Here is a 15740-nt window from a genome sequence, read left to right on the forward strand (position 1 = left end):
TTTTCCCAAAACAAAATCACAAATCTTACTGTTGTGGTGTAGATATAGTCCCTTCCCATTTCTGCAGTGTTTCCTTACTTCACTGTGGTTGTGAAAGCACTCCTCTGTTAGCATTCGTTTCTGAGGATTGTGAGCAACACATCCAGTGCCTGGTGAGGAACTGTTGGCTGCCTGAGGAAAAGCTTAATGTTTTTATGATGGGTGCTTAAATTATTCCAGTTCACCAATATGCCTTTAACAATCTTATGTCAGGAGTAACAGGGAAGTTTGCTATGATATTTGTGTGCAGCTAACAACTTTCTTTAAAAATTTATACTAACCAGAAGTCTTTGTGGAGGCAGTACTTTCAGGCATTTGTTAACTTTTAATGTCCCTTGTCAGGGGTTCAATTAATTTTTATTATCAAACTTCATAAATGCAGTAATGGACCCTGTCTTGCAGCAGGCACTTGCATCAGTGGTGGATTGCTGGAGATTTTTAGGCTGGTGTCAATGCAACATACAGAGTTACACATAAAATGAGGGCTTCCAGATTGAATCTAGCTTGTCTAGTTGGATTTTAATCATTTCCTATTTTAGTGCTAGAGAAAAATACTCAGAATTGGAGAACAGGAGGCTTGTTGGTTAGCAAATTAAGCAGGTGTACTGCTTTGTGGAAAGTAAAAGCTGCATGGCCTTTGGGAAATATTAATGGGCCTTCAATTGAATTTGAGTTGTGTTGTTCTCTAGGAGCCTTGCAGGTAAAATTCTGTTCTGAAAAAAACTCACTGTGAATTGTAGACAAATTTGTGTGTATGGGCAAGCTCCTTATGAGGATAATCTCAAAAAGCTCATCACACAAAAACAATAACATCATTAGTAACACTGTTCTCTACCACACCAAGGCAGACTTCTGGTTTTGCCTTGGAGTTTAGCAATAACTTTTGGTTGTTTTTCCTTCCAGTTGCAAACCCTTGGCATCCCAACTGTGGCACCTTAAACTTGCTTCTTTTGCTCAGGCTCTTACACAGCTTGAGAGAATGCACTAGAAATTCCAGGGCTTTTTACCAAGGCACTTTGTCCAAAGCTATTTTTGAAGACTAAATTTTTATATGAAAATAAAAACGGAGAAAAGGAAACTAAATAATGGAGTTCCATACATTAATGTTTTGGATGAGGACTGCATTTTATTACTCTACTTTCAAATGGTATAATAAGTATAGTTTACTGTAAAGTGTAACTTTGCTATTGCAGGATGTCTTGTTTAAAACTCAAAAATATGTATGAAAAGATGTGAAGGAATAATTGCCAACTTTTAAAATGTGCAGCCTGATTTCAGTATGGTGCAGCAAATGAGAGCTGTCAGTGGTCAACTAGTCATTAACTGAGCTGAATGAGGCTGAAGAGAGGAAAAGATGTACAAATCAGGGAGCAGGAATAGCAGTGGAACAGCTGAGTTACTGTAAGTGCATCATTGCAGAGCTGCAACAGGCAGGAGGGCTGGGAGGTTTACTATGAGCATCTTAGACTTCTACTTCCACAAAGAGGCTCAGCAAGGTTGTAGATCACCATATGGTGGCTTGGGAGACATCCAAAATCTGCTGTACTCCTTCAGCAACAGTGGATGTTGAGGCAAAAGTTTGTCTTCAACCCACAATCTCAGCTGTGATGATGGTTCTCTTATGTAAACACATCATGGGTATGAGAAGTTCCTGCCAGGAACTGTACCCTGTCCTGTCTGGTGGGTCTGGTTTTGTCTTCAAGCAGGAACCTATGGGTGTTTTTAGACTTGCAAGTGAAAATGGATACACTTTGTAAAGAGAAAAATGTAAAAACCTCAATGAATTGTTTGGGAGTCTCCAAGGAGTTTTCCAAAGCAATGATTTTCTGTAGAAAGGTGTTAAGATAATTCCCACTTGGAATCAAATTGTACCTTTGAGTCACATCTGTTAGTGAACCGTAAGTTAGTCATGTCACAGAGGGGAAACAGCTGATTAAAAGGGTGGCTGTAAATAGTAAATTAACTCAGGTCACCTTGGGCTTAACCTGTTTGCCAGACTGCTGTTTTTGATGAAGCCCAAATGTATGAATCCATATGAAGGAAACACAGCTACAGAATTTGAGAGAGAGCTTTTGAGCTTCTCTGAACTTCAACAATCTGCAAAAGACTCTGAATGTTAAAATAGTGTTTGAGAACAGTACTACTGAAGTGTAGTATCTGTTCCTTTTAATTTTAAACCATTTTACAGCAAAATTCCAATACATACTTATTATGTGACTCTATGAAGAGATGATTGATGTAACACACTTGGGGTCACAAATTATCACTGAAGGGGTATCAGGGACAGCCAAAGGGGATACAGAGACTCTTATCATCAGAAGGCATGAAAAGACTATTATTAGAAACCTACAGTTCTTATAGAATCAATGGTGGACTTAAGGCTTGACTGGCCTTTAGGAATCTTCTCTCACACAGTTGGTGAGCTATGAATAGCACACTCTGAAGAACTATATATATAAACAATCATTACAGAAAAAGAGATAATAATTATTTGAATTCTTTCCTTTAAGTTTCCCACAGCTTCCACACAGCTTCCCAAGATTTTCCTGGAAAAACCATGTCTCTCTCTGTTCAGAGGATATGTAATTGCTACACATACTTCTGAAATTATAAGCTCCCAGTGTACTTTAGGAAGCCATGAAACCATCCAGAAAGCTTTGACCAAGTCCAGAAAGGTACAGACTTAACAGTGTTAGCTTAAGTTTGTACAGTGTTAGTTGGAAACAACAAATTGACTTGGGATATCTGGTTTTTATTATTATGTTTGATAAATAGTACTTTCTGAAACAGTGTGTGCTGTAAAGGTGCATTAAGGAAATTTACTGAGTATTTGGATAAATTTTAAACAATTATCCTAGTGGATCTGCAAACAATTCCCCTTTTTTTATTACTGGTCTGTTTCTCTTGCCACTTGTAATGAAGCATGATCTCACCATGCCAGGGTTGATTGAATCGACATGCTTGCATCTGACCAAAAATGCTTTTCCTCTGTGAAATTTACTAGATTTTGGCTGTATGTAACATAATGTAGGAAATTACATAGGTATATGTGCTATGGCATAGAGACACACTTTTAGGATATGCTAAAGTGGGGAGAGGCTTCACAGAAGTCAAAAGTGCCTCATACCATAGAGCTGGATTTCTTTTGGACATACTCTGTTCTTCAGTGAAGCCTGCCTGAATGAGCTCTGCACTTTGCCCAGAAGGCTGAAGGTTGGGAACTTTTTAAATCTGCTGACTTGAGTCAGGTGCTTCCACCTAAAACACTCCTTTCTGAGCTGTAGCATTCCAGGGACTGTCAAACCAGTAATTTAACTGATCACAATAAATGCCAAAAAGCTGGAAGAGCTCCTGCCATTAAATTTCTATTCTTCTGGAGGATGTTTTAGTTCAAAACATACCTTGTAAATGAACCGGAAGTTATCTCTTAGAGAAAAAAGTGAATAATTGAATAGAAGGGTATTGGATTCAGTAAATTGATTTTTTTGGATAGAAGGGTAGCATCCTGCAGATGTGAGAGACTGTCTGGGTGGTGATGCTAGGGAAGGTGCTAGGTGGTGATGCTGAGATGTTCAAATTGTCTCAGAATGCCCCAGCATTATTCCTCTGAGTGTTGCAGCTTGGTTAGGAACATCGGTAAATTGAGTACGAAATGTTCCTGCCCACTGTGCTGTGACAAGCTACTGGCTGACCTTTTAATAAATTTTGTGCTTCAGTTGTTGAGTCTGAGCCAGTAGAAAACAAAGCTGGGTGCAAGCTCTCTGCATGGCATGCTGTGCAAGGGCAGGTGGACAGAACACCTGCCTGTAAGCTCTGTCTCTCTTTGAGTGCTTTTGGAAGGATGCAGGGGGTGGAGAGAGAACATCTTCCAAACTCTCTAATGCTGACATCCATGTGGTCACAGGATGACGTTTTCCAGTGTTTGCTAGGCCATCTAGAGTTTAGGAAGGTATTAAATAGCATGACACTGGAACTTTTGAAGATAAGAACTGGACTGTCCTCCTGCTATACGGGACTCAGATTCACCCGTGGTGGTAGCCTGGGTGACACAAAGCTGTGGGCCTTGGAGAGGAGATTATCATAAAAAAAGTAGGAAAAAGGTACCCAAACTCCTTCCTTTTGCCTTATGTATGCTAGGAAGTATGTAGCTCTCCAGAAGGAGCTCCAGGATGTTCAATTGTGTCAAGAATTAATTTGTCTATCATGTCTAGAGTCTGAATTAATGTACCCAAATTAGATTGTTGTTTTATGAAATGCCCTGTTAATATAATCTAAGAGACATTCCTAGGATAGAGACCTGCTCCTGCTGAGATCCTTACTGGCTCTGTGCAATTAAATAGCAGTAAGTGTGATTTAAGTTATGCTTCATGCTGTCCTGTCTGAAGTAGTTGGCGAATTAAGAATGTGCTCAGGTCTTGGTATTGACTTGAAAAATATTTGGTGGGTTTGAAAGGAGGGGGGCCATGAGTCTGAGTCAGTGAAATTTAGAGCATAAAGCTAGGATTTCCTTTAGTTACTGAACAGTTAAAACCACCTTGTGTCCTTTTGGTTGCTGTCCATGCTGTTTTGTCAAAGGCTTGTGTATAATTAAGACATGATATATATAGCTAAAGAGAGTCTTTTTGCTTTGTCTTGTTTGCAGCCCAAACACCAAGTATTTCCCTTGTTAGGCAGAAACTGCTATTGTAGGATGCCACAAACACTTGTAATGTAATACTAAACAGCTCATATAGCTTTCCTTTGAATTATGTAGGCTTTGTTTGCCCATGCCAATTGATGTGGTGTACACCTGGGTGAACGGCACAGATGTGGAACTGATCAAAGAATTGCAACAGGTCAGGGAACAGATGGAGGAAGAACAGAAAATAATGAGGTAATAATCTTGGATATTTTTTCCCTTTAACTGACAGCAGCAATCTAATGCTGTACTAGTTTTCTTTGTTGTTATTTTTCCCATGTTAACATGAAAATGAAAGCTCATTTTCTCACTTGTTCATTTGATTATTCCTCAACATGAAAATGAAAAGCTCATTTTCTCACTTGTTCATTTGATTATTCCCAAAACCTTGTTTCAGTTCTACTTTTAGCTGTCAAGTGCTGTCTAATTAGAAAATTGTTTAAGATAAGCATAATAATTAAGGCTGTCCTGTAATGAATTTGTAAAATGCCATGTGAAAAACTGTGTGTTATATATATCCATTTGTATTGATTTCTATAAGTTTGTAAATAAAAATAAAACTATTCCTCAAATATATAACCTCTCTTCATCCCTTTTTTCTTTCCCCAGCCACCTGGTATTTTTCTTTATAATAGGCTTCATAAAATCTGAAACATGTTTCTTAAGTTCTTGTTTTTAAATGAGTTAGATTCCTAGTCTCAGAAATACTGAAACTGAGAAATGGGAAAATAATTTATGCATGTTATAAAGATATAAGCTGGTCTTTATCTGTGGAAGCAAAGGCATGTATTGCTGCATTTGTTGTTGTAGATTGTGCTGTAGAGTTCTGCGAAGTTACTGATCTACGCCTTCAAACACAGGCTGCTGCAGATACCTTGGATTATGTCTTGTAACCACAAATTTAGTTTTTGATAAGCAACTCTGCTCACATAATCGGTTTTGGCCAGTAAATATGCTAAATGGAAGGACAAGTCTGTATTTTTTATAATAATAATAATTATCATTATATAATAATGAGAATTATATAATAATGAGAAGTCCACAAGTTAGTGGATTGATCTGAATTTTGGCATGCTATGTCTTGCAGTTTAGGTTCAACTGACAGTATGATCTCAAGGGAAATTCTTGGTTGATTTTTTTTTTTGTTTTGTTACCTGAACACTGGAAATATTAGAACTTTAAATTCATTGACCTTAAACATACACAGTCTCTCACAGTCTCTGCTCCAGAAAGCTTTCAAATTTGTGCTAATATTTTCCTAGCAGCTCACACAGCTAATATTAGTTGGTTTAGCTTTGTCATCACTCATGCTATGATTGCTGTTTCAGGAAGGAAAAAACACATTTTTTCTGTAACACTGATTTGGAAAGTTGAGATTAAGCTTACCAATGAGATTGGTGTCTATACCATGTTTGCTGTCTACAGGGACACCTGGTTCCCTCCCATGTAGACCATTTTTTCCATGTCCTTTGAAATCAATGAGCACTGCTATAAAAAGAGCTGTTGCATAGACCTTATCAGAATATTTATGTTAGGCAAAACAATCAAGTCAACCTAGTTTCAGGTCACTTCATTCTGGTTTCTTACCAGTGTTTTTCACTTTTGTTAAGTAACCTAATAATAGTAATAAGTAAGCTAATAACCTAATAACAACCCCATAAATTCCTGTTGGCAGAAAGAGTCCTGCTGCCACAATTCTCAGTACAGCCTGAATTTTCGAGGTCCACACTGCATGTGAGTGGTGAAGGGCACGTGTGAGTCTGTACTCACCTTGGTAAGGCCAATGGCAAGGCCTTTGCAGCTTTTTATCTGGGCAACTGGTGCTTTAACAACATGTCCCTGACTCAATTGACAATCTGCAATTAGACTCATTGACAGAAACACTGTCAATTCAGTGTTATTTAATATCCTTTTTTTAACTTTGTATTAGGGAAATCCTTGGAAAGAATGCAACAGAACCAACAAAGAAGAGGTGAGTTTTTGGGATTTTTGGGTGTAAATCGGAACAAGTTATATTCTACTCATTGTTAGCTGAAAGCAGATGCTGGCTGGGAGGGTGGTGTGGTTTTCTATAACCTATGCAAGCTTTCCTATGTCACTTCAAGAGCTGACATGATAATATATTTGCTTTGAATACAAGTAATGTTATTGTTATTGTGACATATAAGAATGAGCTTCTGATAACAGTTTCTGGAGTTTGGAACACATCCCTGTCACTGTTTAGGGTTAGATCTTGTTCTGAGTATGAAAATTTTTCATGCTTTTGAATTATAAAACTCCAGGTATGTATGCATTAAAAATTCAATGGTGCTTTCACCTGCCATTTGTGTATGTGGCACTGCAAGTAATTGTCTGTATAGGGGGTCCAGTGGCTCTGTAGAGGGTCCTCTTGTGGCTCTGCTGCCAGTGGTCTGTCCCAGTCATTTAGCTTGGTCCTTTTGTTATTTAGAGATTTTTCTATAAGGACTCTTCCATAGGCATACTTGGAAATCTTGGAAACTTCAGAAAAAACTTCAGTTATGGGAATGAACTAAACACTACCAGTCAGATATTTGCCTTCTGGAGGGAAATAAGTGTGCTTGTCAATAATTTCCCCTTACCACAGCAAATGTTACAGTTAATCAGATTTTACAAAAACTTTTCCCATTGCATCCAAGATTGATTTTTATTTTCAATTTTCTAGTGGTGTTAAATTTGCCTTTGGTATTTTGCTGTAGTGAGAAGCAGCTGGAGTGTTTGCTGACACATTGCATCAAAGTGCCCATGCTCGTCCTGGATCCTGCTCTGCCTGCCAACATCACACTGAAAGACCTGCCATCCATTCACCCTGCTTTACAAGCTGCTAACAATATGTTCTTTGTAGCAAAACCAAAAAATCCTTCCACCAATGTGACTGTAATTGTTTTTGATAGCCCTAAGGACGGTAAGAAGCTCTTTGTCAGATTCCACCCAGTTTTCCAGAGCAAGTTTTTTAAGCTGCTGTGAATTAGTTTTGGGGTTTTTTTTGTTTGTTTTTTTTTTTGATCCAGTACTGACTTCAATGCTGATTTTCTGTTTGACTTTAGCAAGTCATTCAGTGTCTCTTTTGCCCTCAAACTGTTTGGTGATGACATTAATGATACTGTTTGCTTACCTCCCAGACAACTGATTACAGATGATTAGAGTTCTGTGCTTTAAAAAGCTATTGCAAAACAGGTTTGATATCTGAATATCTGTGTTGCACTGATAATCTCAAGAGGCTGGGGTTTAGGCTAAGGAAGATTAGTTTTAGAAATCCTTTAATTGCTGTGAAGTCTAGTTTCAATAATGTGCAGTGAGTTCTGCCCTTGTTCAAAGAATTGGCAACTGTAAAACAAGATTATTAATGTGTTTAACATCTTAGAGCAGGTACGAGTTTCATATTTTGTTTAATATGTAGTGCCTGACCACTAGTACAACCACTGTTCTTTATTTTACCACCAAGAATTATTTACTATTTGTAAAGACTTTTCACATTATGAATACTCAAATACATTTAATTTGCAAAAGTATTTCTTAGTTACTATAATACAGAAAAGAAGTGACTTTATACTGGACGAAGTTTTTGATTTGCAATTTTATGTATTCTAGTTGAAGCTGCCCATTCTGGAATGTTAAAAGACAACAGCAAACAGATAGTATGGAGGGGTTACTTGGTATGTACTTTGACAATCTGTTGATTAGCTTTTGTATGTGTTAAACATTCTGTACATTTTTAGAAAGTTTCTGTGCTATTCTCTTTTCATAGCGTTCATTTTCATGAATGCTATTCATTTATCTTTTCATAACTGACATGTAGTAAAAACTGAAAGCTTTCAGAGCAACCCTTATTGTTATGTGAATTATTCTACCTTTAAAATGGTCTTTATAACCTGTTTTCTTGTTTTTAGACTACAGACAAAGAAGTTCCAGGTTTGGTACTAATGCAAGACCTGGCCTTTCTTAGTGGATTTCCAGCTACATTCAAAGAAACAAACCAGCTACGAACAAAACTGCCAGAGAGCCTGGCCTCTAAAGTAAAACTGGTAAGGCTCTGGAGGAAAGAGTGCCTTAGTTGTACTGGTATTTTGGAATGGCTCAGGTATGGAATCTCACCCACCATGGAGACTTGGGATATTTCTGAGAGTAATCTGGGGTAATTTTGTGTGTTCCTTCCCTGAGCAGTGAAGAGTAGCAAATTGTGACTCAAAGAGTTGCCTGCAAAAAACCAGTTGTCCATTCTGTGACTGCATGTTCCTGGGCATTACATTTGCTAGCCTGCAGCTGATTAAAAGGCAGCCTTATCAGTTTTCTCTCAGCCATTTGCTGGAGGCTGTTTTCTTGCTGTAGAATTCTAGATCACTAGCTTGTTTAATGTGACAGGATTTTGTTTCTGTAGCTTCTTAGCTTTTTTCTTTCCTCTTAGCTTTCTTAACAGTAACAGCACTGAATGCTGCATTTCTCTTGCCATGTGCTCTGTAGGGTCTTAAACAAGTTGCACTTCAGCTGACCCAGCTGCAAGGCAGCAAAAAACAACTTGTGTGACTGCCATTTAGTGCTTTCTGTTCTCCCCTGCTCTTTGGGCACCTGTTAAAGTTACAGTAAGGCTTAATGGATAGGTGGAACTTTAAGAAATTTGTTAAAATCACTGGTTTTTGTACTGGAGACAGGTATGATTCGTGTGGTGAAAAGGATTGAGGCCAAGGAGTTTGTGGAAGAGGAGGAGTTACCCGGGTGATGGGATGGCAGTAATTTGTTTTCATCAGTCTGATATATACCTGCAATATGGGCTAATTCACTTTGTGGTTTATTCTTGGTGCTCAAATGAACATGAGGTCCTTTCCCCTTTTCTTTTGTTTTTTTCTTTTGGTAGGCTGGACTAACAACTCATGTACTCTGTTGCAGAAATTATCTTGTGTAATTCCTTTCCTAGGCTGGTCACACTCCAGCATAATGCAATCTGAAATTCTTTCTTGTCTCAACTTGTGTTAGCTGACTTGGAGCCTTGCTAATGGCAAAATGTTGCAAAGTAAACACATTTGTACCTCTCTTGCTACATGCCCTAAAACAGATTAATAGAGAGAGGTTTTAAGCACTTATTGAAGCTTAAATAGATATTTTCTTTTGACTTTGCATCTCTAGTGTCACAGCAGTTAAATAACAGAGGATATTCATATGGTTCATTGCTGTTCAGATGAACATAAAGGCTGCATCTCTGGGGTGTCTTTGATATGTTTCCCATCTCCATGTGTATCTTTATGAAAGTGACATCCTGTGCCTATTTTCCTTTTATATGATTTTTCCTTACCCTTAGCTGTGTTTTTTAATTTGTCATTGGTCATGTGTCATCTATTTGTGATGGTTCCCCTTTCCTTGATGTGTTATCTGTGTGTAATTGTTGCCACTGTGATTGTTCCTGAGAGCTCCTCTTCTGCAATTTGGTTAGGCAGATATAAACACAGTTTATATATACAGATGTAAATTGTGTTTATCTGTATAAACACAATTTTTTCTCAGGTATCCACAATATTATTTCTTTCCAGTTATCTTTGCTGTGTTTCTTTTCTGGGTGGATGCTTTAGAGCAATTAGATCAGGATTATTACACCCTGTGTGGTCAGAGCAGTGAATTCTTTCCCAACCAGTCCTCTATTTATGATAGCAGCAGTTCATATATGTTATGAAGAAACTTTATGAATGTGAAGGTAAGAATTGTTTTATTTTCATGCATAAAGGGTTTTACATCAAGTGTGGATGTGGTTGTTTCTGTAGAAGCCTTTGGTAGGTTCTGAGCTCAGAGTCAGTTCTTATTTCAGTGGATATGGTAGCTAGGCAGTAATGGTAAACACAGGCAAGTGTGGTTTTCTTCTTTTTACCAAAGGGAGGTGCTAGGTTAATGCTACAGTTAAGTAGAAAAATAGGTTGATTATTTATAATCTCTACTGACGTTTGTAGCAATTCCTCTCTTCTTATCATTCCTGGAATCTCTGAAGTGATGTGAGATGCTTTGTGGAGAAGAAGAAAATTGCTCCTGAGCTTGAACTAGACTTTTGTTTCATAGATGCCTCCTGATGCTTAATGGGTTTATGTGTGCTTTAAGTGGCTGTGTCTTACTTCAACACCACATGTAAAGAAATAATAACAAAAGCTTTGAGCAGTGCTGCTGTTAGAAGGGAAGAAAGGTGAGAGAGGAAGGAGTGTAGTTATTGGTGCATTTGTATTGTATGTTGATAATGCTGTTTTGGTTGAATTGCTTTAGTTTGATTGAAATAACTTTGAAAGCCAAGGAAGACCAAAACTTGTTCATCTAGACCAGATAGTTCTTCTAAAAATCTAAATATCTGAGCAAAGCAGCTGAGCTCAACTAGAGCTGATTAAAATGTGAAAATTCATGATATAATGGATCTATTTTCAAGGTGAGTTCTATCTATTAAGAGTCTACTGATTTTTTTATTTTTTTTTGTACTTATGACCTGCATTGTAATGTAATAATAGAGAAGTTTCTTTCAGGATGAAAGTTGAGGGGCAGTGTGTCTGCTGGTCACATTTGTTGTTGTAGGTCGTGTGTTATGACAGATGAAATTGAAAGTGATATTTGACAGCTTTTTTTATTGTCCATGTGTTCTTAACGGAGTGTTAGAAAGCCACTAGATGGAGGTGTTACTCTGGTTGTGCAGCTGATGGCTGCTAAGCTGTTTGTTTAAGACCTTACCTTGGACCTACATGTGAAGAACAACTGAATATTTCATTTTCACTTCCCCCCTGCTTCCAACCTTAACTACATTTCTAAAGGAGACTATTATTCAGCATAAAGAGATGCTTGTAACTTAAAAACTACATTTGTTTAAAAACTTGATTTGTTTGCTTTTGGGTTTTTGAGGCTGTCATGTTAACAGTTTTTCACTGAAATTGTACAGAGTTGTGTACAAAATTTTTGGAGCAAGTTGATTTTTTCCTTCAAGATGTAATATCCTGATAGCTTCAAGGACAACTAAGAGCTTGTAGATCTCCCTCTTTGCAAAATGTAATCTGCTTTAATCCACATGCACACACACGTACATAATATAGACAAGTTATGTTAGAAACTTAGGGATGTCTTAATGACCTTGTCTTATTAATGGAAGTAAATCCACGTGGAAAACTGCAGGCACAGTGATGTTGGGTGTTTTCTGTCCTCACTGGAGGATCTGGGGTTTGGGATCCTTACTGCTGCTCATCAATGTTTCTGGAGCAAACAGGTGGTTCCAGGAGATGGTGTTATGATCACACAGATGTAGCAAGTAAGCTTTGTAGAAAAAACCCTAAGGCATTGCATTAATTTTGACTCAGAAATGACCCTCCTAGTATGTCATCTTAAAAAGACTACATGAGACATTTGTAAAGACAATAGTGTTTTATATTTGTAAAGCTTTTTGTAACTTTTCAGCATATGCTTCCTTTCCCTTGCTGTGTAGGCATATGAGTTTTCCCAATATCCACACTGGAGTGGGAAAAGGGGAGCTTCTTATTTCCTTAACAGTCAGCTCTGATATTAAGAAGATAAGGTATAATAATTTAAGGACTAGTTAGGAATCTAAGTCCCACCTCAGAAAAAAAAATGCTTTTGAGGCCTCTTACCTTGAGAAAGTGGAAGTGAAGGTGTTTACTTCTGCATGGGGTGTCTGAGCTCATCTGGCTCCTAGTCTAGTAAGCTAGGAGTGAAACATGCTGGCTCCATGCTGGAAAAATGCATTTCAAGCTCCCTGGTGGAGATAACACAGTTTTCCTGTCTTGTTTTCAAGTGTGTGGTAAAAATGTGTCCCAGTGGTGGTCTGGGTGTGTGCCTGCAAGGTGTGTTCTCAGCCCACTTGCATTAGCAGAGGCTCACCTGGTCACACTGACTCTCTGCATCTACCTTGTTCTTCTGTTCTGTTTTGACCTTTGTTCTTGTGTTCTTGTTCTTCTGTTCTGTTTTGACCTTTGGATCTGCTGACCTGTTATGGCAGGATGAAGATGTTCTCTGGATGGTAATATTTTAAGGGAATGGGTGATTGCATCCATCCCTACAGAGAGGAGGTTGATACCTGTGAGATGTTGAAAAGTCTGCCAGGAGACAATTTCATTTTGCACATAGCAGTAACAAAATGCTTGGAGCAGAACTTGAAGTTTATTAGAATCTAATTAGTTATTTCACCAGATAACTTCACTGTAGTCTAACTTTATTGATAGCCTGCTTAGGAAAAGACTGGTTTCTTCAGAAGGTATTACTGGAAAAAAAACCACTTTGATCTAATGAAAATGTTCTATTGAGTGCAGGGTTTAGCTAAACTCTGATGCTGAGAAATGGAACATGTTTTTCCACTGCTTCCTGTATGTGCTTAGAATATTGCATATTAAAAATGATGGCATATATGCTATGTTAGTGGGGGGTAAGTATAATAAATCTAAGTAGGAGTTTGTAGTACAGGTACTTACTTTGCTGAGTTTGGGAGCAAGTTAAAGAGAAACTAAATGTTCTCACATGCTTTCAAAGCTCTAACACGGTAATATTTTTGGTTTGTTGTATGTATGATTTACAAGAGGGATTCTAAGGGACCGTGTGACACTGTTGTATTGCTAAATAAAGCACATGCCCAGTGCTGGCAGCTTTGCAATCTGCAGCATTTCAAAGCTGATATTTTTGGAGGTTGCTGCCTGCAGTCCGTAACTATACCTCAGCCATTCAGCTACTGAAGCCATCCTTTCCACCCATAAGTTCAGATGATTCCCTGGAAGGTCTGAGATTTATCAGATTTTTCTAATGACAGGCCTCATAAGTCAGATTGAAAGATCTCAAATAGCATATGAGTCAAAGCATCAACAGCTTGAAAATGTCACAAGTGGAACAGCTGGTCTTGCTGAGGGAAGGGCTGCTGACTCTGGGACAAGTGTTATTTTAAATGAGCAGAAAGGATCAAATTTAATAAAAAATTAAAACCACTTAGAGTTGTTACGATGGGAATTGTGATGGTTTTGCTTTTTTTGAACATGATTATTCAAATTTGATAGCTTATGAATTGCATTTACACTGAAAATTTGGTAGATGTGGTTGTCTTATATTGCCTTAAGGAAAAAAACTAAGCATAGCATCAAATAAATATTAATGATTAACTGTGTTTATTCTTAATGACACTGTTGAATGCATGCACTTGGAAAATCAAAGTGCAGTCCTGCTTTTAGCTTGATTGGGTCTGCTCATCTTACTTCCTATGGTAAACACAGCATTTATTGGGTTATGCCATATTCCTAGGGAGTTGCTTTGAGTCCCTGTGATCTGTAAACTAAACTCGCTGTTAGGGTGTGTAGTGCAAGCCCCTGATCCTGTGCATTATGAGATCTGATATACAGACTTACTGGTGGCAGGAGATAAAAACAGCCAACAGATCAAACAGTCCACAACTAAGAAATGACCTTAGCAGCAAACTGGCAACCAGCACTAAGGACTTGGAGACCCACATGGATTAGCTCTGGAGCCCTTTGTATCTCAGATTTCGGAGCTGTAGGTTGAACTGACTGTAAACCACTCTGAATGTGTCACGCTTCTGACAGTGCCCTAATTTTCTGGGAAGATCATTAGTTGTTTAAGATGGGGGGAAAAAAAGGACAATTCTTTCTGTCACATAATAAAGTGTTGATAAAGCATTAATTTTGTTATTGGAGTGACAGAGAATGGATGGGGTCTTACTCATCATTTACTCCTGAAATGTTTAAAACATGAAAAGTTTATGGCTGTTGGATCATTTTGTAAAGAGACATTTACTTTGCAAAGTGAAAACTAAGCATAGTTTTGTATCTTTAAATGTTTTTAGTTCCCATTTTGCTACTTCTTTTTGTGTTTTTATGAAATTGTAGGTCTTTAAAAACAGTGCTTAACAGTCATTCTTCTAAGTAACTCTAGTAAAAATAACACAACAAAAAAGATGGAAGAGTGCTGCTGGAGTTATTTTCTCTGCTTATATAGTTGCAGCTCTATTCAGAAGCCAGTGTGGCTCTCTTGCAACTGAATAACCCCAAGGGTTTCCAAGAACTGAGCAAGCAAGCAAAGAAGAACATGACTATAGATGGGAAAGAATTGACGCTTAATCCTGCTTATTTGCTGTGGGACCTCAGCTCTGTCAGTCAGGTGGGTAAATTCTCTTACAGCAGGTAAATGCTACAACATTTCAAAACTGCAAGTAGAGACTAATAGTCAGTGACAAGGAACATGGGATTTTTTCCAGAAGCTTGGAAGTATTAAGAATCAAATATTTATTAGCTTGTAAGAAGACATCACAGGAACACTGTCCAGTTCTCAAATCAATGGGAAAGAAGGATCAAACAGTGCAATACTTAATTTAAATTTTCATGTTCTCTGCTAAGTGAAATATGTTGCCCTCTGCACGTATTCTTATAAAACTGTGTGTTGTAAAGTCCTCAAAGACTTAATTGATCCTGACTGGCAGATAAACAGGCTTCTTGTGTGGGGACATAGAGGGTTTTTTAAACAAACATGATTGTCTCGTTCCCAATATATTTCTTAAACATTTTTTGCTTTGCAGCATAATTTGTGCTGAGCAAATGCTAATGGCTTCTCTTTCAAAAATGTTGAAGTCCTGAAATACAGATGTCTGTAAGGAAAGGATGTTTACTTTAAGTACTTTTGATACAATGAAGGATGTTTGGTTTAAGAACAGGAAATTAAATAATAAGGTGTCTGTTTCAAGATAAGATATTCTGTAATCCTCAAGTTTTTCCTCCTGGTGGAATTTAATTTTTAACAGTAAATATGAAGTGGCATGGTTAGTGTGCCCACTCCTGAAAAGCTTGAAGTCTGTCTTCGTGTCATGTGACCTGGGCCTTTGGGGAGTTCTTCCTCGTTAATACCAACCCTAAGCTCAAACTTTATATTTCCCCATTGAAATGAAGGTTAATTTTGTGATTGGGTACCTAGCCAATGGCTGCTGGTGCTGCTAAAATGTTTTCACTTGTTACTCTTTTGTGAATATGAAAGCTGTGTTACTGCACATATT

The 15740-nt window shown here is 37.8% G+C and overlaps 1 protein-coding gene across 3 annotated transcripts in view; it reads left to right on the forward strand.

Annotated features, from left to right (window-relative positions):
* Positions 1-15740, forward strand: part of GNPTAB (N-acetylglucosamine-1-phosphate transferase subunits alpha and beta) — a 39351-nt gene that overhangs the window by 5280 nt on the left and 18331 nt on the right. For all 3 annotated transcript variants that reach the window (XR_005627356.1, XM_039708148.1, XM_039708147.1), the window contains exons 3-8: positions 4793-4912; positions 6648-6689; positions 7435-7640; positions 8327-8391; positions 8626-8760; positions 14693-14854. Coding sequence is in view for 2 of the 3 variants with exons in the window: in XM_039708148.1 (XP_039564082.1) it covers positions 4793-4912; positions 6648-6689; positions 7435-7640; positions 8327-8391; positions 8626-8760; positions 14693-14854 (730 nt within the window). In the remaining variant the exon portion in view is untranslated. The remainder of the gene's footprint in view (positions 1-4792; positions 4913-6647; positions 6690-7434; positions 7641-8326; positions 8392-8625; positions 8761-14692; positions 14855-15740) is intronic.

Source organism: Passer montanus, unplaced genomic scaffold, assembly GCF_014805655.1.
Source record: "Passer montanus isolate IOZ18808 unplaced genomic scaffold, ASM1480565v1 scaffold20, whole genome shotgun sequence".
Lineage (NCBI taxonomy): Eukaryota > Metazoa > Chordata > Aves > Passeriformes > Passeridae > Passer > Passer montanus.